Source organism: Accipiter gentilis, chromosome 33 (genome assembly GCF_929443795.1).
Source record: "Accipiter gentilis chromosome 33, bAccGen1.1, whole genome shotgun sequence".
NCBI classification, from domain to species: Eukaryota; Metazoa; Chordata; class Aves; order Accipitriformes; family Accipitridae; genus Astur; species Astur gentilis.
In genome coordinates, this window is record NC_064912.1 from 600,768 (window position 1) to 624,470 (window position 23,703).

The 23,703-nt window shown below is 68.4% G+C and overlaps 1 protein-coding gene across 50 annotated transcripts in view; it reads left to right on the forward strand.

Annotated features, from left to right (window-relative positions):
- Nucleotides 1-23,703, forward strand: part of LOC126053391 (neurexin-2-like) — a 52,553-nt gene that overhangs the window by 13,871 nt on the left and 14,979 nt on the right. Inside the window, exons 6-18 of one of the 50 annotated variants that reach the window (XR_007510357.1) lie at nt 157-180; nt 3,097-3,258; nt 6,280-6,700; nt 8,389-8,772; nt 9,315-9,885; nt 9,931-10,020; nt 10,066-10,200; nt 10,258-10,527; nt 10,585-10,719; nt 10,785-10,997; nt 11,289-11,320; nt 11,354-11,431; nt 11,477-11,491. Coding sequence is in view for 49 of the 50 variants with exons in the window: in XM_049835577.1 (XP_049691534.1) it covers nt 157-180; nt 3,097-3,258; nt 6,280-6,700; nt 8,389-8,772; nt 9,315-9,885; nt 9,931-10,020; nt 10,066-10,200; nt 10,258-10,527; nt 10,585-10,674; nt 10,752-10,784; nt 10,908-11,255; nt 11,321-11,879 (3,087 nt within the window). In the remaining variant the exon portion in view is untranslated. Of the gene's footprint in view, nt 1-156; nt 181-3,096; nt 3,259-6,279; nt 6,701-8,388; nt 8,773-9,314; nt 9,886-9,930; nt 10,021-10,065; nt 10,201-10,257; nt 10,528-10,584; nt 10,720-10,751; nt 11,256-11,288; nt 11,978-14,147; nt 14,175-16,554; nt 16,675-16,787; nt 17,170-17,976; nt 18,168-18,419; nt 18,594-19,222; nt 19,343-23,703 lie in introns of those variants that run through there. The other 49 variants (XM_049835600.1, XM_049835587.1, XM_049835625.1 and 46 more) reach the window with 49 other exon arrangements.

Below are 23,703 nucleotides of genomic sequence, written 5' to 3' on the forward strand. Positions count from 1 at the left end.
AATCCTGGGGGGGCCCCCCCCGAAAAAACCTTCCAAAAAAAAAAAAACCAACCCCTTAAAATGCCCCAAAAACGCCTCGCCCGGCGGAAAATGTCATTTTTTGTTGTGTTTTGTCCTTTTTTTTTTTTGCTCTCCCCCCCCCCCGGCGCCCCCCAGCACGCAGGGATCGGACACGCTATGGTAAACAAACTGCATTACCTGGTAGTTATCACTCTAATTGTTACTCCTTGGCTTCGCCGTGGGCCCCCCCCCCCCCAGAACCCACCTTTCGGGGCGAATTCTTGGGATTTTGGGCAATTTTATCCCACCCACCGTGTGCGGCCGAGCCTCGGCTCCCTGATGCCAAAACCAGCTGGTTTCCCCCCCAAAATCCTGCCCGGGGGGGGGGGCTGGTTTTTCCCCAGAGGGTTGATGTGGGGTCCCAAGACCCACTTTTTGGGGTGATTTCTTAGAATTTGGGGCAACTTTATACCACACCCCCCCCCCTCATGCAGCTAGGTCTTGGCTCCCCAATGCCAAAACCAGCCGGTTTCCCCCCAAAAAGCCCGTTCAGGGAGGGGTGTTTCTTCTCGGGGGGGTGATGGGGGTCCCAAGCCCCACCTCTTAGGGTGAGTTCTTGGGATTTTGGGCAATTTGATAAACCCCGCTGTGCGCAGCCGAGCCTCAGCTCCCTGATGTGGAAAACAGCCGGTTTTCCCCCAAAATCCTGGCCAGGGAGGGCTGTTTTACTCAACAGGGGGTGATGTGGGGTCCCAACCCCCATTTTGGGGCAATTTCTTTGGATTTTTGTCCATTTGATGCCCACCCCCTTTGCAGGCAGCCAGGCCTCGGCTCCCTGATCCCAAAACCGACCGGTTTCACCCCAAACCCCCACGTGGGATCAGCAGGGGCTGCTTTTCCATTGACGGGCTTGACGTCAGGTCCCAAACCCCACATTTTTGGGCTTTTTTTTGTTTTTTTCTTTTTTTTTGGGCATTTTGGGCCATTTGATGCCCCCTTCCCTTTGCAGGCAGCCAGGCCTCGGCTCCCCGATCCCAAAACCAGCCGGTTTCACCCCAAACCCCAGACTCGGGGGGGGGGTGTGTGTGTGTGTCATGGGGGTGGGGTGGGTGGGTGACTTTTTTTTTTTGGGGTGCCCCCTCCCCGAATCGAGGACGGAAACGGCGTTTTCAGGACAACCCCGTGGGCAGCTGCCGCCCCCCCCCCGCCCCCCCCCCCCCCCCCCAGCGCAGGCAGCGGGGCCGCCCCCCCCCCCCCTGCCCCCCCCCCCCCCCCCCCCCGACCCCGCAGGGATCGGGCCCCGCTGCCTGCGCCGGAGCCCTCGCACGGCTTTGCACGCCTTCGCACGGCCCCGCACGGCTCACTAACACTGTGTCCCCCCCCGGCCTTCCTCCTCCTCCTCCTCCTCCTCCTCCTCCTCCTCCTCCTCCCCCCCCCCTCCCCGTCCCCCACCCGTGGGTGCTGCTGGCGGAGCACCGGGGCCAGCACCGCTGCAGGATGGGTGCTGGCGTGCAAGGTGCACGGGGGGGTGTGTGGGTGGGATGTGCAGGGGCGCGCGTCGGTGCAAGGTCTGCGCAGGGCGTGCGTGTGCGCGCAGGTGTGCCCCGGTGCAAGGTCAGGAGCCTCGCGTGCGTGTGGACGAGCGTGCGCCCGTGCGAGGTGCGTGCGCACCGGCCTGGGAGGCCGGGCTGAGGCGTGCGCTTGTGCACGGGTGTGAACTGGGGCAGGGTCCGGCCTGGGGTTGCGTGTGCATCAGTGCGAGGGTCACGTTGGGAGGTGCGAGCGTGCGTGTGCAAGGCGTGCATCGGCGCGAGCCCAGCCGAGGTGTGCGTGAGCGTGCATCAACGCGTGCTCACGGCCCGCGTAGGGCCGTGCGCGTACTCACACGCGCGTGCAAGCTGCGCCTGGGGCTGGCCCCCTTCCCTCCCGGTGCCCCGGTGCTCCCGCTGTCCCCGCTGTCCCCGCACGCCCGCGTGCATGGCTCCTCACACGCCCTCGCACGCCCTCGCACGCCCTCGCACGCCCCCTCGCACGCCCTCGCACGCCCCCTCGCGCGCGCTGAGCCCCACTAACAGCCATTTTTCTGTCTGAGCTTGGTTCTGTCGGAGGACCCCCAAAACTCGTTACTAATCCCACCCTCCCCCCGGTGTCACCCCTCGGTGTCACCCTGCCACGCCCCGGCCCCTCCCGCTCCTCCTCGCCTTGTCCCCCACCGTCCCCGCCACCCCCCCGTGTCCCCGTCGTTTGTCCCCGTGTCCCCCCATTTTGTCGCCCCCTCCCCATTTTGTCGCCCCCTCCCCATTTTTGTCGCCCCCTCCCCATTTTTGTCGCCCCGTCCCCACAGACACCCGGGGGGGTGTGTCCCCCCCCCGGAGGCCTGGGTGTTCCCCCCCCCCCCAGGGGCACTTTGGGGGGGGGGGGGGTGGGGGTTGGACACCAGCAGAGCACCCAGATGTCCGGGCTCCCCCCACCCCAAATCACCAGCAGCTGGGGGGGGGGGGGTGTGTGCCTCCTCATTAGCAGCTGCTGCTATTGAGACCTAATTAGCCCAGGTAGGGCACGGCTGGGCCTGGGTCGTGCCCCCCCCCCCCCCCCGAGGAAGGGCAAGGGCAGGGAGGGGGTACCTGGATGCCGGGGTCCCCTGGGGGAGGCAGGAACTGGGGGGGTCCCCAGCCCCCTCCCCTCCCCCCCCCGCACCCACCTGGGGTCCCGTATCTGTAGCCAGGGGCACCCTTGGAACAGTCCCCCCCCAACCCGAGACCCCCAATCGTCGCCCCCCCAGACTGCCCCAGGCGCCCCCTGAAATCCCCCAGCATCGCAACACCATCCCCCCCCCGTCACCCCCCCATTCCCCCCCCCCGTGTCCCCACTGTCCCCATAGTCCCCCGTCACCCCTATCGCCCCCCCCTTACCCCCCCACATCCCCATGGCCGCCCCATCACCCCCCCCAGCCTCCCATGTACCGCCCCCCCCCCCCCCCCCCCTCCCCAACCCCTTTTGGGGTCCCTGTCCCCCCCCCGTCCCTCCCCAGACACAGAAATGGCTGCGGCGGGCGTGCGGGGGCCCCCGCTGAGGCCGGGCGCGCTCGTGCCGCAGGTGACGATCTCGGTGGACGGGATCCTGACGACGACGGGGTACACGCAGGAGGACTACACCATGCTGGGCTCCGACGACTTCTTCTACGTGGGGGGGTCCCCCAACACCGCCGACCTCCCCGGTTCCCCCGTCAGCAACAACTTCATGGGCTGCCTCAAGGACGTGAGCGCCGGGACGGGGGACACGGGGACGTGGGGACACGGGACGTGGGGTCCACAGGGACACGGCACGCGTGGGGACGTGGGGACACGGGACGTGGGGACGCGGGACGTGGGGTCCACAGGGACACGGCACGCGTGGGGACACGGGGATGTGGGGACACAGGATGTGGGGACACGGGTCATGGGGACACGGGATGTGGGGTCCACAGGGACATGGCACATGTGGGGACATGGGACGTGGGGACACGGGATGTGGGGTGCACAGGGACACGGCACGTGTGGGGACACGGCGATGTGGGGACACGGGACGTGGGGACACAGGACGTGGGGACACGGGATGTGGGGTGCACAGGGACACGGCACGTGTGGGGACACGGGATGTGGGGTCCACAGGGACACGGCACGCGTGGGGACACGGGGATGTGGGGACACGGGACGTGGGGACACGGGATGTGGGGACATGGGGATGTGGGGTCCACAGGGACACGGCACGTGTGGGGACACAGGGATGTGGGGACACGGGACGTGGGGACACAGGACGTGGGGACACGGGATGTGGGGTGCACAGGGACACGGCACGTGTGGGGACACGGGGATGTGGGGACACGGGACGTGGGGACACAGGGATGTGGGGTCCACAGGGACACGGGGATGTGGGGACACAGGGATGTGGGGACACGGGACGTGGGGACACAGGATGTGGGGTCTGCAGGGATGTGGGGTGCATGGGGATGTGGGGTGCACGGGGACATGGCACGTGTGGGGACACGGGGATGTGGAGCACCAGGGTGCATGGGGTGCACGGGGATACGGGGCGCAGAGGGAGAAAGGGTGCATGGCGTGCGTGGGGACGTGGGGTGCACGGGGATACGGGGATGTGGAGCACTGGGGTGCATGGGGTGCACGGGGATACGGGGTGCAGAGGGATAACGGGTGCACGGGGACGTGGGGTGCACGGGGATACAGGGTGCACGGGGACACGGGGACGTGGCACGCGTGGGGACACAGGGCTCCGGAGCACCGGGGTGCACGGGGATGTAGGGTGCAGAGAGGCCCGTGCACGGGGACAGGGGATGCTGGGGTGCACAGGGACACGGGGTGCAGAGGGATAAAGGGTGCACGGGGACATGGGGTGCACGGGGCTGTGGGGTGCGTGGGGATACGGGGTGCGGAGGGACAAAGGGCACGTGGGGTGCACGGGGACAGAGGGATGTGGAGCACTGGGCTGCATGGGATGCACGGGGACACGGGGTGCAGAGGGATATGGGGTGCACGGGGACATGGGGACATGGGGTGCACGGGGCTGTGGGGTGCACAGGGACGCGGGGACGTGGCATGTGTGGGGACACAGGGATGCAGAGCACCGGGGTGCACGGGGACATGGGGTGCAGAGGGATATGGGGTGCACAGGGACAGGGGGATATGGGGTGCACAGGGCTGTGGGGTGCATGGGGATGTGGCATGTGTGGGGACACAGGGCTGCGGAGCACCAGGGCGCACGGGGACGTGCGGTGCAGAGGGATGGGACACGGGGTGCACAGGGACACGGGGTGCAGAGGGATAAAGGGTGCACGGGGACATGGGGTGCACGGGGCTGTGGGGTGCCCGGGGACACAGGGATGTGGAGTCACCGGGACGCACGGGGACGTGGGGTGCAGAGGGGTAGGACACGGGGTGCACGGGGACGCGGGGACGTGGCACGCGTGGGGACACAGGGCTGCGGAGCACTGGGACGCACGGGGTCGTGGGGTGCAGAGGGGTGGGACACGGGGTGCACGGGGACACGGGGTGCACGGGGACACGGGGATGTGGCACGCGTGGGGACACGGATGTGGAGCACTGGGGTGCACGAGGACATGGGGTGCAGAGGGATGGGACACGGGGTGCATGGGGACGTGGGGACGTGGCATGTGTGGGGACACAGGGATGTGGAGCACCGGGGTGCACGGGGACGTGGGGTGCAGAGGGGTGGGACACGGGGTGCACGGGGACACGGGGTGCACGGGGACGCGGGGACGTGGCACGTGTGGGGACACAGGGATGCGGAGCACTGGGACGCACGGGGTCGTGGGGTGCAGAGGGGTGGGACACGGGGTGCACGGGGACGCGGGGACGTGGCACGCGTGGGGACACAGGGCTGCGGAGCACCGGGACGCACGGGGTCGTGGGGTGCAGAGGGATGGGACACAGGGTGCATGGGGACACGGATATGGGGTGCACGGGGACATGGGGTGCGTGGAGCTGTGGGGTGCACGGGGATGCGGGGACGTGGCACGTGTGGGGACACAGGGATGTGGAGCACCGGGGTGCACGGGGACATGGGGTGCACGGGGACACGGGGTGCACGGGGACACGGGGACGTGGCACGCGTGGGGACACGGATGTGGAGCACTGGGGTGCACGAGGACATGGGGTGCAGAGGGATGGGACACGGGGTGCACGGGGACGCGGGGACGTGGCACGTGTGGGGACACAGGGATGTGGAGCACCGGGGTGCACGGGGATGTGGGGTGCAGAGGGGTGGGACATGGGGTGCACGGGGACATGGGGTGCACGGGGACACGGGGATGTGGCACGCGTGGGGACACGGATGTGGAGCACCGGGGTGCACGAGGACATGGGGTGCAGAGGGATGGGACACGGGGTGCACAGGGACGTGGGGACGTGGCACACGTGGGGACACAGGGGTGCGGAGCACTGGGACGCACGGGGTCGTGGGGTGCAGAGGGGTGGGACACGGGGTGCATGGGGAAACGGGGACGTGGCACACGTGGGGACACAGGGATGTGGAGCACCGGGGTGCACGGGGACGTGGGGTGCAGAGGGGTGGGACATGGGGTGCACGGGGACGCGGGGACGTGGCACGCGTGGGGACACAGGGCTGCGGAGCACCGGGACGCACGGGGTCGTGGGGTGCGGAGGGGCACGGGGCTGCGCGGCGACGCGGGGCGCAGAGGGTGAAGGGTGGCGCGGGGCCACGGGGGCGGCCCGTGGGACACGCGTGCCCCCCGCCGCCCCCCAGGTGGTCTACAAGAACAACGACTTCAAGCTGGAGCTGTCGCGCCTGGCGCAGGAGGGCGACGGGCGCGTGACGCTGCACGGGGCCCTGCTCTTCCGCTGCGAGGCCGTGGCCGCCCTGGAGCCCGTCACCTTCGGGACGCCGCAGGCCTTCCTGGCGCTGCCGGCGTGGCGGGCGGCGCGCGCCGGATCCGTCTCCTTCGACTTCCGAACCACCGAGGCCAACGGGCTCCTGCTCTTCGGGCAGGGGCGGCCGCAGGGGTCCGGCCACCCCCGGCCCGACTACTTCGCCCTCGAGCTGCTGGACGGGCACCTCTACCTGCTGCTGGACATGGGCTCCGGCGGCATCAAGGTGCGCGCCAGCGCCCGCAAGGTCACCGACGGCGAGTGGTGCCACGTGGACGTGCAAAGGGACGGCAGGAAAGGTGAGGCGCGAGGGCGCGGGGGGCGGAGAAGGGGCGCGAGGGGGCTCGCGGGGCGGGGAAGGGGGGGGGGGGGGGGTTGCCGGCGCGAAGGCGGCGCCGGCGGCGGGAGGTGGGTTTTTTTTTGCACGGCGCGCGAGGGCGTCCGCGCGCGGGGGAGAGCGCCAGCGGGGCGCGTGCACGGGGGGCCCGCGCACGTGCGAGGGCGGCTGCGTACGGGGAGGCGGCGCGTGCAAAGGGGGGGCGTGCACGGAGGGTTTGCACGGGTGCGAGGGCGTAGGTGGCGAGCGCCAGGGGGGTGTGTGTGTGTGGAGAGTTTGCACGTGTGCGAGGGTGCCAGGGGGGTGTGCACGGAGGGTTTGCACGTGCACAAGGGTGTAAATGGTGAGCGCCAGGGGTGTGTGTGTGTGGAGAGTTTGCACGGGTGCAAGGGTGTAGGTGGTGGGTGCCAGGGGTGTGTGTGTACAGAGGGTTTGCACGTGTCCGAGGATGCCAGGGGGGTGTGCACAGAGGGTTTGCACATGTGCAAGGGCATAGGTGGCGAGTGCCAGGGGTGTGTGTGTGTGGAGAGTTTGCACGTGTGCAAGGGTGTAAGTGGTGGGTGCCAGGGGTGTGTGCACAGAGGGTTTGCACGTGTGCAAGGGCATAAGTGGCAAGTGCCAGGGGGGTGTTCACAGAGGGTTTGCACGTGTGCAAGGGCGTAGGTGGCGAGTGCCAGGGGGGTGTGTGTGTGGAGACTTTGCACGTGTGCAAGGGTGCCAGGCGTGTGTGCACAGAGGGTTTGCACGTGCGCAAGGGTGTAAGTGGCGAGCGCCAGGGGTGTGTGTGTGTGGAGAGTTTGCACGTGTGCGAGGCTGTAAGTGGTGGGTGCCGGGGGTGTGTGCACAGAGAGTTTGCACGTGTGCGAGGGTGTAGGTGGTGGGTGCCAGGGGGTGTGTGCACGGAGGGTTTGCACATGTGTGAGGGTGCCAGGGGGTGTGCACAGAGGGTTTGCACATGTGCAAGGGCGTAGGTGGCAAGTGCCAGGGGTGTGTGTGTGTGGAGACTTTGCACATGTGCGAGGGTGCCAGGCATGTGTGCACGGAGGGTTTGCACGTGTGCAAGGGTGTAAGTGGTGGGTGCCGGGGGGGTGTGCACAGAGAGTTTGCACGTGTGCGAAGGTGCCAGGGGGGCACGCACAGAGGGTTTGCACGTGTGCAAGGGTGTAAGTGGTGGGTGCCAGGGGTGTGTGTGTGTGTGGAGAGTTTGCACGTGTGCGAGGGTGTAAGTGGTGGGTGCCAGGGGGTGTGTGCACGGAGGGTTTGCACATGTGCAAGGGCGTAGGTGGCGAGTGCCAGGGGTGTGTGTGTGTGGAGACTTTGCACGTGTGCGAGGGTGCCAGGCGTGTGTGCACGGAGCGTTTGCACGTGTGCGAGGGCGTAGTTGGCGGGTGCCAGGGGGCGTGCACAGAGGGTTTGCAGGCGCGCAAGGGTGTCGGTGCACAAAGAGGCGGTGGGCACGTGCGAGGGCACTTTGCACGCGTGCCAAGGCGTCGGTGCCCGCGGGTCCGTGCACGGAGCGGGGTGGGCGTGCGCAGGGTGGCCCCGGAGCCCCCCCGGTGCCGTGTGTCCCCGTCATCCCCTCGTGGCACCGTGCACCCCCTGCACCCCCGCCGTGTCCCACCACCCCCCATCGTGTGCGTGCCCCCCCAGGCTCGGTGTCGGTGAACAGCCGCAGCACCCCTTTCCTGGCGAGCGGCGAGAGCGAGGTGCTGGACCTGGACTCGGAGCTTTACCTGGGGGGGCTCCCCGAGGGGCGGCCGGGCCCCCCGCTGCCCCCCGAGCTCTGGACGGCCTTTCTGCGCTACGGCTACGTGGGCTGCGTCCGCGACCTCTTCGTCGACGGCCGCAGCCGCGACGTGCGACGGTTGGCGGAGGCCCAGGCCGCCCCGGGGGTCACCCCTTTCTGCGCCCGCGAGCCCCCCCGGCACTGCGCCAGCGGGCCCTGCCGCAACGGGGGGCTCTGCCGCGAGGGCTGGAACCGCTTCATCTGCGACTGCCTCGGCACCGGCTACCTGGGACCCCACTGCGAGACCGGTGGGTGGCAGCTCTGTGTCCCCCCCCACCGGGGGGGTGGCCCTGGGAAAGGTGGGGGGGGTACCGGGATGGCTGAGACCCTTGGGGAAGGGGGTACCCAGATGCCTGGGTTCCCCCCCGGGGATGCTTGGGTCCCCCATGGGGTTAGAGGGGCAACCCTGGGGGGGGGGGAGTCGTCCCCCCCCCCGGATACCTGGGGTCCCCCCCAGGTGCTTGGGTGCCTCCTCAGGTGGTCCTGGGGAAGGGGGGGCACCCAGATGCGTGGGGGTCCCCTGGGGAGGGGGGAAGCACCCAGGTGCCTGGGTCTCTTGGGGTGGGGGGGCACCCAGATGCGTGGGGGGGTCCCCTGGGGTGGGGGGGGCACCTCCACGCCTGGGTTCCCTGGAGATGGGGGTACCCGCATGCCTGGGGGTCCGCGGTGCCGGGGAGGGGGTGGGTGGTGTGTGTCCCCCCCCCCCCGAACGCCCAGGTCTATGACGATGGGAGGGGGGTTGTCCCCCCGAAACGCGCGGGTCGGCGGTGACGGGGGGGTCCCCCCGCAGAGGCGGCGGTGCTGAGCTACGACGGCAGCATGTACCTGAAGATCCTGGTGCCGGGGGCGGCGCAGACGGAGGCGGAGGACGTGGCGCTGCGCTTCATGTCCCCCCGCGCCTACGGCCTCGTCCTGGCCACCACCTCCCGCCAGTCGGCCGACACGCTGCGCCTCGAGCTGGATGGGGGACGCATGAAGCTCACCGTCAACCTGGGTGAGGCCCCCCACCCTGACACCCCCCGCCCCGGGGGGCTCAGGTCCCCAAAACGGTGCCCAAACATGATGCTCAGGTCCCCAAAACGGTGCCCAGAGATGATGCTCAGGTCCCCAAAACAGTCCCCAAAACAGTGCCCAGAGATGATGCTCAGGTCCCCAAAACGGTGCCCAAAGATGATGCTCAGGTCCCCAAAACGGTCCCCAAAACGGTGCCCAGAGATGATGCTCAGGTCCCCAAAACGGTCCCCAAAATGGTACCCAAAGATGATGCTCAGGTCCCCAAAACGGTCCCCAAAACGGTACCCAAAGATGATGCTCAGGTCCCCAAAACGGTCCCCAAAATGGTACCCAAAGATGATGCTCAGGTCCCCAAAACGGCCCCCAAAACGGTGCCCAAAGATGATGCTCAGGTCCCCAAAACGGCGCCCAAAATGGTGCCCAGAGGTGATGCTCAGGTCCCCAAAACGGTACCCAAAATGGTGCCCAAAGATGATGCTCAGGTCCCCAAAACGGTCCCCAAAACGGTACCCAGAGATGATGCTCAGGTCCCCAAAACTGTGCCCAAAATGGTGCCCAGAGATGATGCTCAGGTCCCCTAAACGGTCCCCAAAATGGTACCCAAAGGTGATGCTCAGGTCCCCAAAACGGTGCCCAGAGATGATGCTCAGGTCCCCAAAACGGTCCCCAAAATGGTCCCCAAAACGGTGCCCAAAATGGTGCCCAGAGGTGATGCTCAGGTCCCCAAAACGGCCCCCAAAACGGTGCCCAAAGATGATGCTCAGGTCCCCAAAACAGTGCCCAAAATGGTGCCCAGAGATGATGCTCAGGTCCCCAAAACAGTCCCCAAAATGGTACCCAAAGGTGATGCTCAGGTCCCCAAAACGGTGCCCAGAGATGATGCTCAGGTCCCCAAAACGGTCCCCAAAACGGTGCCCAAAATGGTGCCCAGAGATGATGCTCAGGTCCCCAAAACGGTCCCCAAAATGGTGCCCAAAGATGATGCTCAGGTCCCCAAAACGGTGCCCAAAACGGTGCCCAAAACGGTACCCAAAGATGATGCTCAGGTCCCCAAAACGGTGCCCAAAATGGTGCCCAGAGATGATGCTCAGGTCCCCAAAACGGTCCCCAAAATGGTGCCCAAAGATGATGCTCAGGTCCCCAAAACGGTGCCCAAAACGGTACCCAAAGATGATGCTCAGGTCCCCAAAACGGTCCCCAAAATGGTGCTCAGGTCCCCAAAACGGTGCCCAAAGATGATGCTCAGGTCCCCAAAACAGTGCCCAGAGATGATGCTCAGGTCCCCAAAACGGTCCCCAAAACGGTGCCCAAAGATGATGCTCAGGTCCCCAAAACGGCGCCCAAAATGGTGCCCAGAGGTGATGCTCAGGTCCCCAAAACGGTCCCCAAAATGGTACCCAAAGATGATGCTCAGGTCCCCAAAACGGTGCCCAAAATGGTGCCCAGAGATGATGCTCAGGTCCCCAAAACAGTCCCCAAAATGGTACCCAAAGGTGATGCTCAGGTCCCCAAAATGGTGCCCAGAGATGATGCTCAGGTCCCCAAAACTGTCCCCAAAATGGTACCCAAAGATGATGCTCAGGTCCCCAAAACGGTGCCCAAAGATGATGCTCAGGTCCCCAAAATGGTCCCCAAAATGGTACCCAAAGATGATGCTCAGGTCCCCAAAACGGTCCCCAAAATGGTGCCCAAAGATGATGCTCAGGTCCCCAAAACGGTGCCCAAAACGCTACCCAAAGATGATGCTCAGGTCCCCAAAACGGTCCCCAAAATGGTGCTCAGGTCCCCAAAACGGTGCCCAAAGATGATGCTCAGGTCCCCAAAACGGTGCCCAGAGATGATGCTCAGGTCCCCAAAACGGTCCCCAAAACGGTGCCCAAAGATGATGCTCAGGTCCCTAAAACGGTACCCAAAATGGTACCCAAAGATGATGCTCAGGTCCCCAAAACGGTGCCCAAAATGGTGCCCAGAGATGATGCTCAGGTCCCCAAAACAGTCCCCAAAATGGTACCCAAAGGTGATGCTCAGGTCCCCAAAATGGTGCCCAGAGATGATGCTCAGGTCCCCAAAACTGTCCCCAAAATGGTACCCAAAGATGATGCTCAGGTCCCCAAAACGGTGCCCAAAGATGATGCTCAGGTCCCCAAAATGGTCCCCAAAATGGTGCCCAAAGATGATGCTCAGGTCCCCAAAACGGTGGCCAAAACGGTACCCAGAGATGATGCTCAGGTCCCCAAAATGGTACCCAAAGGTGATGCTCAGGTCCCCAAAACGGTGCCCAGAGATGATGCTCAGGTCCCCAAAACGGTCCCCAAAACGGTGCCCGAGTCGGTTCTCGTGACCCCGAAATGGTCCCCAACGTGATGTTCAAGTTGATGCCCGGGATCCCAAAATGGTGCCCGGGATCCCAAAATGGTGCCCGGGTCAGTTCTCACGACCCCGGAACAGTCCCGAACTGATGCTCGAGTTGAGCCTGAGACCCCAAAACTGTCCCCAAAATGGTGTTCGAGCCAGTGCTCCTGGCCCCAGGTCGGTCCCCAAACTGACGCCTGTACCCCCGGAATCGTGCCCAGGTCCCTAAAATCACACCCGAGCCCCGCGGTGCTGTTGAAGCCCCCCCAAACCCTGGTACCCGGGACCCCAAAACGGCACCTCTGCGGGGACGTCACCGGAGCCGACTCGGGCACCCAAGTCCCCGTCGGCTCCCCGTCGGGTCCCGTCCCCCCCCCCCCCCCGCCCCCCAGGCTTGGGAGCCTTCGTGACCCCCCCGCTGCCACTTGGGGCACAGCGCCAGGACCCCCCAGGGGGGTTGGGGATCCCCCCAAGGGATCGGGGATCCCCTCAGGGTCGGGGATCCCCCTGCAGCCCCCTACATTTGGGGGGGGACGACCCCCATGGGGCTGCAGGTCCTCTGTAGGGTCCGGGGACCCCCCCCATGGTATTGGGGAGCCCCCAGGGGTTGGGGATCCCCCCTGCAGCCCCACGGCACTGGGACCCCCCCCCCCCGGGGCTGCAGCCCCCCTGCAGGGTCGGGGACCCCACCATGGGCTGGGGGCCACCCCCCGGGTCCCGGCGCGTTTGCCCCCCGCCGCCCTGCAGCGGTTGACGAGGGGGGGCCCAGCCCTGGGGCGCCCGATCCCCTCGGATCCCCCCGGATCCCCTGGGATCCCCCGCGCCCCCCCGGGCTGGGCCCCGCGCGGCGGCCGGGATCCCCCTGCGAGGTGCCTCTGCCCCCTCCGCCCCCCCAAAAGACCCCTGAAACCCCCCGGCAGCGGGCTGCACGGTCCAAGTGCCCGCCCCCATCCCATCTCATCCCAGTCCCGGTCCTGGTCCCCGTCCTGGTCCTGTACTGGTCCCCATCCCAGCCCTGTCCTCTTCTCATCCCGTCCCAGTCACCAGCTTTATCCTGTCCCCGTCCCAGTGCAATCCCAGCCCCGTTCTAGTTCCATCCCAGTCCCCATCCCAGTCAATCCAATCCCATCCAATCCCAGCTCCATCCCAGCCCCATCCCAATCGATCCAATCCCAGTGCGATCCCAACCCCATCCCAGTTCCAGCCCCATCCCAATCGATCCAATCCCAGTGCGATCCCAGCCCCATCCCAGTTCCAGCCCCATCCCAATCAATCTAATCCCATCCAATCCCAGTCCCATCCCTGCCCCGTCCTCTCCTTGTCCAGTCCCAGTCACCATCTTTATCCTGTCCCTGTCCCAGTCCCATCCTGGTTCCATCCCCATCCCAGTCCAATCCCAGCCCCATCCCAGTCCAATCCCAGCCCCATCCCAGTCCCCATCCCAATCAATCCAATCCCAGTCCCATCCCAGTCCCATCCCAGTCCCCATCCCAGTCCCCATCCTAATCAATCCAATCCCATCCAATCCCAGTCCCATCCCAGCCCCATCCCAGACCCGTCCTCTCCTTGTCCAGTCCCAGTCACCATCTTTATCCTGTCCCCATCCCAGTCCCATCCCAGTTTCATCCCCATCCCAGTCCCCATCCCAATCGATCCAATCCCAGTCCCATCCCAACCCCATTCCAGACCCGTCCTCTCCTTGTCCAGTCCCAGTCACCATCTTTATCCTGTCCCTGTCCCAGTCCCATCCCGGTTCCATCCCCGTCCCAGTCCCACCGCGGTTCCATCCCCATCCCAGTCCCCATCCCAGCCCCATCCTGGTTCCATCCCCATCCCAGTCCACATCCCAATCAATCCAATCCCATCCAATCCCAGTCCCATCCCAGTCCCAACCTCTTCTTGTCCAGTCCCAGTCACCATCTTTATCCTGCCCCCATCCCATCCAATCCCACTCCCAGCCCCATCCCAGTCCCCATCCAATCCAATCCCATCCAATCCCAGTCCCATCCTCCTCTTCTTGTCCAGTCCCAGTCACCATCTTTATCCTGTCCCCATCCCAGTCCCATTCCGGTTCCATCCCCATCCCAGCCCCATCCCAGTCCCCATCCAGTCCAGTCCCATCCCATCCCAGTCCCCATCCCAGTCCCATCCCTGCTGGCACCTCGCGCCCTCTGTCCCGGCCGCCCCCCCTCGTCCCCGGGGCGGTGACACCGGCTGCGGCTCCGAAGGGCCTGATCCTGCTCTCTTCTCTCCCCAGACTGCGTGCGCGTGGGCTGCCACCCCAGTAAGTGTGCGCCCCCCCCGCTTCCCCCCCCCCGATGCCTGGGTCCCCCCCACCCTGGACGCCTGGGTCCCCTATAGGGTCTGAACCCCCCCGGACACCTGGGTCCCCTATAGGGTCTGACCCCCCACCCTGGACGCCTGGGTCCCCTATAGGGTCTGACCCCCCTCCCCCCAGACGCCTGGGTCCCCTATAGGGTCTGACCCCCCCCCCCGGACGCCTGGGTCCCCTATAGGGTCTGACCCCCCACCCCGGACGCCTGGGTCCCCTATAGGGTCTGACCCCCCCCCCCCAGACGCCTGGGTCCCCTATAGGGTCTGACCCCCCTCCCCCCGGACGCCTGGGTCCCCTATAGGGTCTGACCCCCCACCCCGGACGCCTGGGTCCCCTCTGGGGGGGTCTGGTCATGCCCCCCGCGTCTGCCTGGGTTCACTGGACGTGCCCAGGGTCACGCCAGGACACGGGCACACGCACGCGTGTAGCGTGGGGCACACGTGCGTGCAGGCGCACGAGGCCCCATGTGTGCAGGTAAGGCTCAGCCCCCCCCCCCCCAGGGGGCGCACGCGTGTGCCAGGGACGTGACGTGGGGGGCAGGGCAGGGACACGGGCAGCGGCTGCCGTCACACGCGTGTGCAGGGGCTGGGGGCGCGCACACACGCACACGCGTGCGCAAGGCCTAGCGTTTCACACACTCGCTGGCGTGCACGGCGGCTGTGCTGGGAGGTGGGGGTGTCACGAGCGCACGCACGTGTGTGGGGTGGGGGGGGGAAGGGGATGGTTTGCACGTGCGTGTGTGACACACGCGCCCAGGCTCGGCGTGCGACAGCCAGCTGCAGACGCAGGTGAGTGGGGGGGTCCCTGTGCGAGGGGTCCCTGTACACGAGGGTGGCCCCGTCCGACCGCCCCCCACCCCCCCCCAAGGACCCAGGCGTCCACCTACCCCCCCCCCCCCCCCCCCGGGGACCCAGGTGTCACCTCGTGTGTCCCCCCCCCTCGGGGACCCAGGTGTCCAGGGTCTCCTGCCCAAGGGGAGGGGTCCTGGGGGGTGGGGGGGGGAAGCAGGAGCACACGGGTGCTTGCACGTGCCACACACGTACACGTAGGGACATGCACACGGGCTGCGGGCATGCACACGCATGCACACACACGTGCCCGTGTTCTGCAGCCGTGCACGGGCACGCAAGTGCGCACGTGCTGTAACGGGGCACGTACACGCTCTGCAGCCCTGCGTAGGTACACACGCGTGTGCAGGCACCGCAGCTGTGCAGGGACACACGCGTGCACACGCTCTGTGGCCGTGCACTGACGCGCACACACGCACGTGCATACGTGCTACAGCTGCGCGCATACACACGGGCGCGCGCACCGGTGCTACGCACGCGCGTGCGGACACGTGTTCACGCACACACTGCGGCTGTGCGTAGACACGTGCAGCAGCTGTGCAGGGACACACGTGTGCACACACACTCACCCTGCATGCACACCCCCCCCCCCCCCCAATTTCCCTCCCCGTCCCCGTGTCCCCAGCGTGTCCCCGTGTCCCCCGGCCGGTGCACGCGTGGGGACCCCCAGGGCTGAGGGGGGGGGAGTGGGGTGGCGTGTGTGCGCGCACACGGGTGTGTGCAAGGGGGGGCTGCGCGTACGCACGCACGGTGCTTGCAGGCTGCGCGTGTGAACGAGGCGGCGCGCGTGCACGTGTGCGGGCTCTGAGCGTGCACGTGCTGGTCTGGGCACGCGCACCCCAGGGCTGCAGCCACGGGTGTGCGTGCACGGCGTTTGCACGCTCAGTGTGTGTGTGGGGGGGGGGTGTGCGCAAGGTGCGTAGGAGTGTGTCGGCGTGCTCACCGCTCGGGGGTGCGTGTGCGTGCGGTGTTTGGGGGTGCACGGGGGTTTTAGGGGCGTGAGCGTGCACAGTTCGCGGGGCAGCGTGCACAGTGTTTCGGGGCAGGCAAGCGTGCAGTGCTTAGGCGCGTGTGCGCGGTGGTTGCGGGTGTGCACACGTGCAACGTTTAGGGGAGTGCACGCGCGCGCGTGCTGTTTGCTAGAGGGCGTGCGTGTTGGTGCGCGGTGTTTGCAGGCGTGTGCGCAATATTTAGGGGAGCCCGTGTGCGTGTCTGGTGTTTGCCGGAGCGAGCGTGCGCACGTGGTTTTAGGGGTGAGCGTGCGCGGCGTTGGCGGGGGGGGGGGGTTTTGCACAGTATTTGGGGGGTGAGCGCGCACGGCATTTAGGGGAGCGCACGCGCGCGCGCACGGTGTTTGCTCGCGGGGCCGCGTGCGCGCGCGAGGCGTTTGCGGCCGCGCCGCGTGCCGGCGTGGCGTCGCCCGGCCGTGCTCGGCGTCGCCCGGCCGTGGCGTCGCGGCCCGGCTGACCCCCGCCCCCCAGGCAAGGGCCCCGAGACCCTCTTCGCGGGGCAGAAGCTGGACGACAACGAGTGGCACACGGTGCGGGTGGTGCGGCGCGGGCGCAGCCTCCAGCTCTCCGTCGACAACGTCACCGTCGAAGGTGCCCGCGGGGACGGGGACGGGGGGCGGGGGCGGGGAACGCGGATCCGCGGGTCGGCGGGTGCCCGGGGACGCCCACCGGCCCTACCCACCCCCCCGCAACCCGCCCCGCAGGGCAGATGTCGGGCGCCCACACCCGCCTGGAGTTCCACAACATCGAGACGGGCATCGTGACGGAGCGGCGGTTCCTGGCCGTGGTGCCCTCCAACTTCTTGGGCCACTTGAGCGGGCTCCTCTTCAACGGGCTGCCCTACCTGGACCTCTGCAAGAACGGGGACATCAGCTCCTGCGAGCTCAACGCCCGCTTCGGCCGACGGACCATCGTGGCCGACCCGGTGGCCTTCCGGGGTCGCGGCTCCTACGTGGCGCTGGCCACGCTGCAGGCCTACGCCTCCATGCACCTCTTCTTCCAGTTCAAGACCACGGCGCCCGACGGCCTCATCCTCTTCAACAGCGGCAACGGCAACGACTTCCTCGTCGTCGAGCTCGTTAAGGGGTGAGGGCGCGCCCCACGGGGAGGGAGGGGGGTCCTGCGGATCTCGGGGACCCCCTGGGGGCCTCGGCGGGTCCTGCGGATCTCGGGGACCCCCTGAACCCCCCGGGGACCCCGTAACCCCCCCCCCTCCCGGGGACTTCGGGGACCCCCCACCCCGTGGTGCCCAGCGAGCTTTAGCCCCTGCCCCGCTGCACCAGTCCCCGCCCCCTGCTCCTGAGGCCCCGCCCCTACTCCTGAGGCCCCGCCCAACTGTCTCAGGCTCCTCCCCTTGGGTGAGACCCCTCCCCCTTGGCTCAGGCTCCTCCCCGGTTTGACCACACCCCCCGGCTCAGGCCACGCCTCCTGGCTGCAGGTGCATCCCTTATACGGTTGACTTGGGGGGCGGCCCCCTTAGCTCAGGCCCCTCCCCTTTTGCCAGGCTCCTCCCCGGCCTTGACCACGCCCCCTGGCCACAGGCACATCCGCTGCACTTGCCCTGGGGATGGGGGAGAGGGGGGGCGGCTCCTTTAGCTCAGGCTCCTCCTCTTGTGCCAGGCTCCTCCCCCTGCCTTAGGCCACGCCCCCCCAAGTGCCTGCGCTATATGTTTGCCTGGGGGCGGTGCCCCCCTTGGCTCAGGCCCCGCCCCTAAACCCGGGACACGCCCCCGGCGGAGGCCACGCCTCCTAGCCCTAGGTGCATGCCTTATGTCTTCGAGCTGGGGGAGACCCCCTCGGCTCGGGCCCCGCCCCCTCGGCTCGGGCCCCGCCCCTTTCGGCTCAGGCCCCGCCCCCTCGGCTCAGGCCCCGCCCCTTGCGCCCCCCCCCCAGGTACATCCACTACGTCTTCGACCTGGGCGACGGCCCCTCGCTGATGAAGGGCAACTCGGAGCAGCCGCTGCACGACGGGCGCTGGCACGAGGTGTCGGTGGCCCGGGAGGGGGGGACCCTACACGGGCTGCGGGTGGACGGGCGCCCCGTCACCCAGCACGGCCAGGGCGCCCGCAACCTCGACCTCAAGGGTGAGCAGGGCGGCGGGGTTGGGGGGGGGGGGGGGCACGACGCCAGGGAGGCGCCCGTGGCGGGAGTCGTCACCCGTGGCGGGGGCCACCCGTTTGGGATGCTCGCGTTCGGGGTGGGGGGGTGCCCCACAGCGGGCTGACGCGCCGGGCAGACGCCGACGAGCGGGCACCGTGGAGGGGAGGCCTGGGAGGTGGGTGGCTGCCCACCCCCCGTGGGTGACACCACCCCCCCCCCCCCATCGCCGCCCCCAGGGGAGCTGTACATCGGGGGCGTCAGCAAGGGGCTGCTGGGGCGGCTGCCCAAGCTGGTGGCCTCGCGCGGGGGCTTCCAGGGCTGCCTGGCCTCCCTCGACCTCAACGGCCGCCTGCCCGACCTGCTGGCCGACGCGCTGCACCGCGTGGGCCACGTCCAGCGCGGCTGCGACGGTGAGAGGGCGCGCCGGGCCCGGGGAGGGCGTGGGGGGGGGGGCGTGCGGGAAAGGGGTAAGGGGGTGCGGGAGGGGGCGCGGGGCGTTGGAAAGGGCGCAGAGGGGTGCGGGAAGGGGTACGGGGTGCACGCGGGTGCACGGGGTTGAGGGAGGGAGCAGGAGGGCGTACGGGGGTGCACGGGCGTGCGGGAGGGGGCACGGGGGTGTCCGGAGACTCACGGCGGGCGCACAAGGGCACGTGCGGGTGCTCACAGGGCGCCCAGGGGATCGGGGGGGGGGGGCTGGACGCGGGCACCCAAGGGTGCTCGGGGCACGCGGGGGGTGCGCAGAGGGGCAGAGAGGGGGACACGGGGGTTGCACAAGGGCGCACAACAGCAGGTGGGGGCGCACGGCGGCGTGCGAAGGCACGCAGAGGGCGCACGGGGGGGTTTCACCGCGGCGGTCGGAGGCAGATGGGCGCACTGGGGTGCGGGGGAGCGCACGAGGGCGCGCAAAGGCAGACGGACGCACGAGGGTGCGCAGAGGCAGAGGGGGATGCACAGGGGTGCACGAGGACACCCAGGGCGGGGGGGGGGGGGGTGGGGGGGGGGAGAGGTAGGGGCACCCCAGTGACGCCGGCGCCCGCAGGCCCGAGCACAACGTGCACGGAGGAGTCGTGCGCCAACCAGGGCGTCTGCCTGCAGCAGTGGGACGGCTTCACGTGCGACTGCACCATGACCTCGTACGGGGGCCCCGTCTGCAACGACCGTGAGTGGAGGGGGTGGGCGTGGGGGGGGTGTGTGGGGGGGGGGGGCGTGGGTGCCCCCAGGTCCCTCCTCGCACAGGGGCGGCAGGGCCCCGAGCCTCTCGTGCAAGGCGCAGGTGGCCCCGTGCGCCTTGCACGAGGAGCCCGTGTCCCCAGGTCCCTCGCAGGAGAGACGCGCGTCCCTCGCGCGGGGTCCGCGTGACCCCGAGTCTCTCGTGCGAGGAGCAGGCGGCCGCGTGCGCCTCGCACGGGACGCGCGCGTCCCTCGCGCGGGGTCCCCGTCTCCCCACCGCCATCGAGGCCCAGGTGAGTTCGGGGCAGAGCCGGCCCCCCGTTCGCACACGCGCGTGGGGCACGAGGGGCGTGCGAGGGCCGCTGACGTGACAGCCCCCCACCCCCACCCCACCCCGGGGGTCTGGGGACCCTCCTCACGCCTCGGGGGGGGGACACACACCCAGGCATCTGGGGGCTGCATCCCCCCCCCGCCCCAGCTCCGACCCGCTGTTCCGTGGGGCAAGACGTGGGGCACGGCGATGCCGTGGGGCAGGACGTGGGGCCGGAGTGACGCTGTGACGGTGGGGGGGGGGGTGTCCCCGTGAGCTGCCGTGGGGCGGCGGGGGGGGGGTGGTGGGGTCCCCGCGGGTCTGCCGCGACCCCCCCCCCCCCCCCCCCACCGGGCGGGTCCCCCGTGGGGCTGCCGGGGGGCGTCCGTGGGTTCCCCCGCCGTGGGTCGCGGCGTGGCCCCTCCCCCTCAGGCCCCTCCCCCGCCCCTCCCCCCTCCCCCGCCCCTCCCGCTGCAGCACCCGCCGCCGCCGCCGCCGCCGCCGCCGCCGCCGCCCCACGGCCGCCCGCCGCCCCACCGCGCCCCACCGCGCCCCACGGCCGCGCCGACCCGCCGCGCCCCCGCAGCCGCAGCCGGAGCCGCCCAGGCCAGAGCCCCCCCCCCCCCCCCCCCCCGGCCCCATCCCCCCTCCTCATCCTCCCGCAGCCCCCGCCCCACATCTCCCCTCCTCCGCCCCACACCCCGCAGCCCCCCCCCCCCCCGCATCCTCCGCCTCCCCCCCGCACCCTCCAGCCCCACATCTCCCACCTCCAGACCCGCGACCCCCCCCCCCCCCCCCCCCCCAGCCCCCCATCTCCCCCGGACCATGCTCGACCCCCTCTGAGGCCCTCCCCCCCCGCCCTGGCCCCCCCCCGCCCCGGGGCCCCCCCGCGCCCCCCCCCCCGCATGCTCTGAGCCCCGGGGGGGGGATCCAGACACCCCGCGGGGGGGGCGCTCGGCACCCCCCGGCCCCGCTCCCCAGGGGGGGTCCGGACCCCCCAGGCCCTTTGGGGGTGTCCGGGGAGCCTCCGCGTTTCTAGGGGGGGGCTGCCCTCCCCCCCCCAGCCCCATTTGGGGGGGCGTTTGGGCCCTCCCAGCCCTGCTCTAGGGGGAGATTTGGGCGATCCCCCCCCCCCCCCAGCCCCATTTGGGGGGGATTCAGCCACCCCCGTTTTGGGGGTGATTTGGGCCCCCCCCCCAGCCCCATTTCAGGGGATTTGGGGTAACTCGGGGCCTCCCCCAGCCCCGTTTTTGGGGTGACCCGGGCCCGCCCCCCCCAGCCCTGTGGGTGGATTTGGGGGCCCTTTAGCCCCAGCGGGGGGGATTCGGGGACCCCCCCCCGCCCTTGCGGGGTGAGCCAGGGCCCAGTTTTGAGGGGATTTAGGGCTCCCCTGGCTTGAGGTCAGGGTGATTCGGGGCTGCCCCCCCCCCAGCCCCTTCTGGGGTGACTCCAGCCCCCCCAGCCCACTTTTGGGCCTGTGACCCCCCCCCAGCTGCATTTCGGGGCTCCATCCCCCCCCCCCCCCAGCCCCATTTTGGGGCATCTCTGGCTACCCCTTCCTTGTTTCACCTTCCCCCAGCCCCATTTTGGGGTGCTCTCCCCCCGGCCACATTTTGGGGCACAACCCCCACCCCGTTTTGGGGCGCGACACCACCCTAGACCCTATTTTGGGGCACAAGTTCCCCCTTCAAACCACGTTTTGGGGACCCACCCCCCCTAGACCACTTTCTGGGGTGCAATACTCCCCGACCCCATTTTGGGGCACAGCCCCACCTCAAACCCCATTTTAGGGCACAGCCCCCCCCCAGGCCCCCATTTTGGGGTGCAATCCCCCTCTCAAACCACATTTTGGAGCACAACTCCCCCACCCGGGGCTACATTTTGGGGTGCAGTTCCCCCCCTGGGCTACAAACAGCCCCCCAACTACGTTTTGGGGTGCACTCCCCCCCTAGGCCTCATTTTGGGGCTCGATCCTCCCCATAGCCCATTTTGGGGCGCACCTCCCCCCCCTTCACCCTCCCTCTCCTCATTTTGGGGCGCACCCCCCTCCCTTCACCCTCCCTCTCCCCATTTTGGGGCGCACCCCCCTCCCTTAGCCCCCCCCCTATTTTGGGGCGCACCCTCCTCCCTCCACCCCCTCCCCATCTGGGGGCTCCCCCACCCCGGGCGGCTCATTCCGGGGTCCCACCCCCCCTCACATCAGCTCCCCCTTTTGGGGCGCCCCCGCTGCCCCCCCCCCCCCCCAGTTTGGGGGTGCCCGGCGGATGGCGGGGGGCCGCTGAGGGGCCGATGGGGGGCCGGGGGGGCCCCGGGGCGCTGGGGCTGGCGCTGCTGGCGCTGGGGGTGCTGGCGGCCCCCGGGCGCCCGGCCAGGGTCTCCTCCAGCCTCTCCACCACCCACCACGTCCACCACTTCCACAGCCGCCACGGCACCGTCCCCATCGCCATCAACCGCACGCCCTTCCTCACCCGCGGCGCCCACGGTGAGCCTCCTCCTCCTCCTCCTCCTCCTCCTCCTTCTCCTCCTCCTCCTTGCTGCCTCGAGGACCTGGGCCAGCCTTCCTCCTCCTCCTGGGGACCCCCAGACTGGCCTTCCTCCTCATTCTCCTCCTCCTCCTCCTGGGGACCCCCAGACTGGCCTTCCTCCTCATTCTCCTCCTCCTGGGGACCCCCAGACTGGCCTTCCTCCTCCTCCTCCTGGGGAGCCCCAGACTGGCCTTCCTCCTCCTCCTCCTCCTCCTCCTGGGGACCCCCAGACTGGCCTTCCTCCTCCTTCTCCTCCTCCTGGGGACCCCCAGACTGGCCTTCCTCCTCCTTCTCCTCCTCCTGGGGACCCCCAGACTGGCCTTCCTCCTCATTCTCCTCCTCCTCCTCAGGACCCCCAGACTGGCCTTCCTCCTCATTCTCCTCCTCCTCAGGACCCCCAGACTGGCCTTCCTCCTCCTCTGCCACCTCCTCCTCCTCCTCCTGGGGACCCCCAGACTGGCCTTCCTCCTCCTCCTCCTCCTGACTGCCTTGGGGACCTGGGCTGGCCTTCCTCCTCCTCCTCCTCTTCTTCCTTGCTGCATCAGGGACCTGGGCCAGCCTTCCTCCTCCTCCTCCTTCTGCTTGTGGGGACCCCCAAAACCCCATCCTGCTCCTCTTCTTCCCCTCCTGCTCAGAGAGACCCCCAAACCCTCCTCTTCCTCCTCGGGACCCCCACACCAGCCTTCCTCCTGCTTGTGGGGACCCCCAAAACCGCATCCTTCTCCTCTTCCTCCCCTCCTGCTCACAGAGACCTCCAAACCTTCCTCCTCCTCCTCCTCCTCCTGGGGACCCCCACACCTGCCTTCCTCCTCCTTGTCCTCATGCTCCTGCTCCTCTCCCCTCCTGGTCCTGGAGGACCCCAAAATCTCCATCCTCCTCTTCCTCTTCCTCCTGCTTGCAGGGACCCCCAGAGCTGCCTTCCTCACCCTCCTCTTCCTCCCCTCCCTCTCATGGGGACCCCAAAATCCCTGTCTGCCTCTTCCTCCTCCTCTTCTTCCTCCCCTCCTGTCCATGGGGGGACCCCAAGCCCCTACTCTCCTCCTCCTGTTTATGGGGACCCCCGAGACCTGCCTTCCTCCTCCTCCCCCTCCTCTTTCTCCTCTTATGCTCACAGGCACCCCAAAACCCTTCTCCTCCTCCTTCTCTTCATCCCCTCCTCCTTGTGGGAACCCCAAAACCCCCATCCTCTTCCTCCCTTCCTCATCCTTCTGCTCACAGGGACCCCCAAACCAGCCTTCCTCCTCACCCTCTTCTTCCTCCCTTCCTGCTTACAGGGACCACCAAACCCCTATCCTGTTCCTCTTCTTCCTCCCCTCCTGCTCATGGGGACCCCCAGACCCCCATCCTCCTCTTCCTCATCCTCTTCTTCCTCCCCTCCTGCTCATGGGTGCCCCCAGACCTGCATTCCTCCTCCTCCTCTCCTTGTGCTCACAGGGACCCCAAAACCCACCTCCTCCTCCTCCTTCTCCTCCTCCTCTTCCTCCAGGGGACCCCCAGACCTGCCTTCCTCCTCCT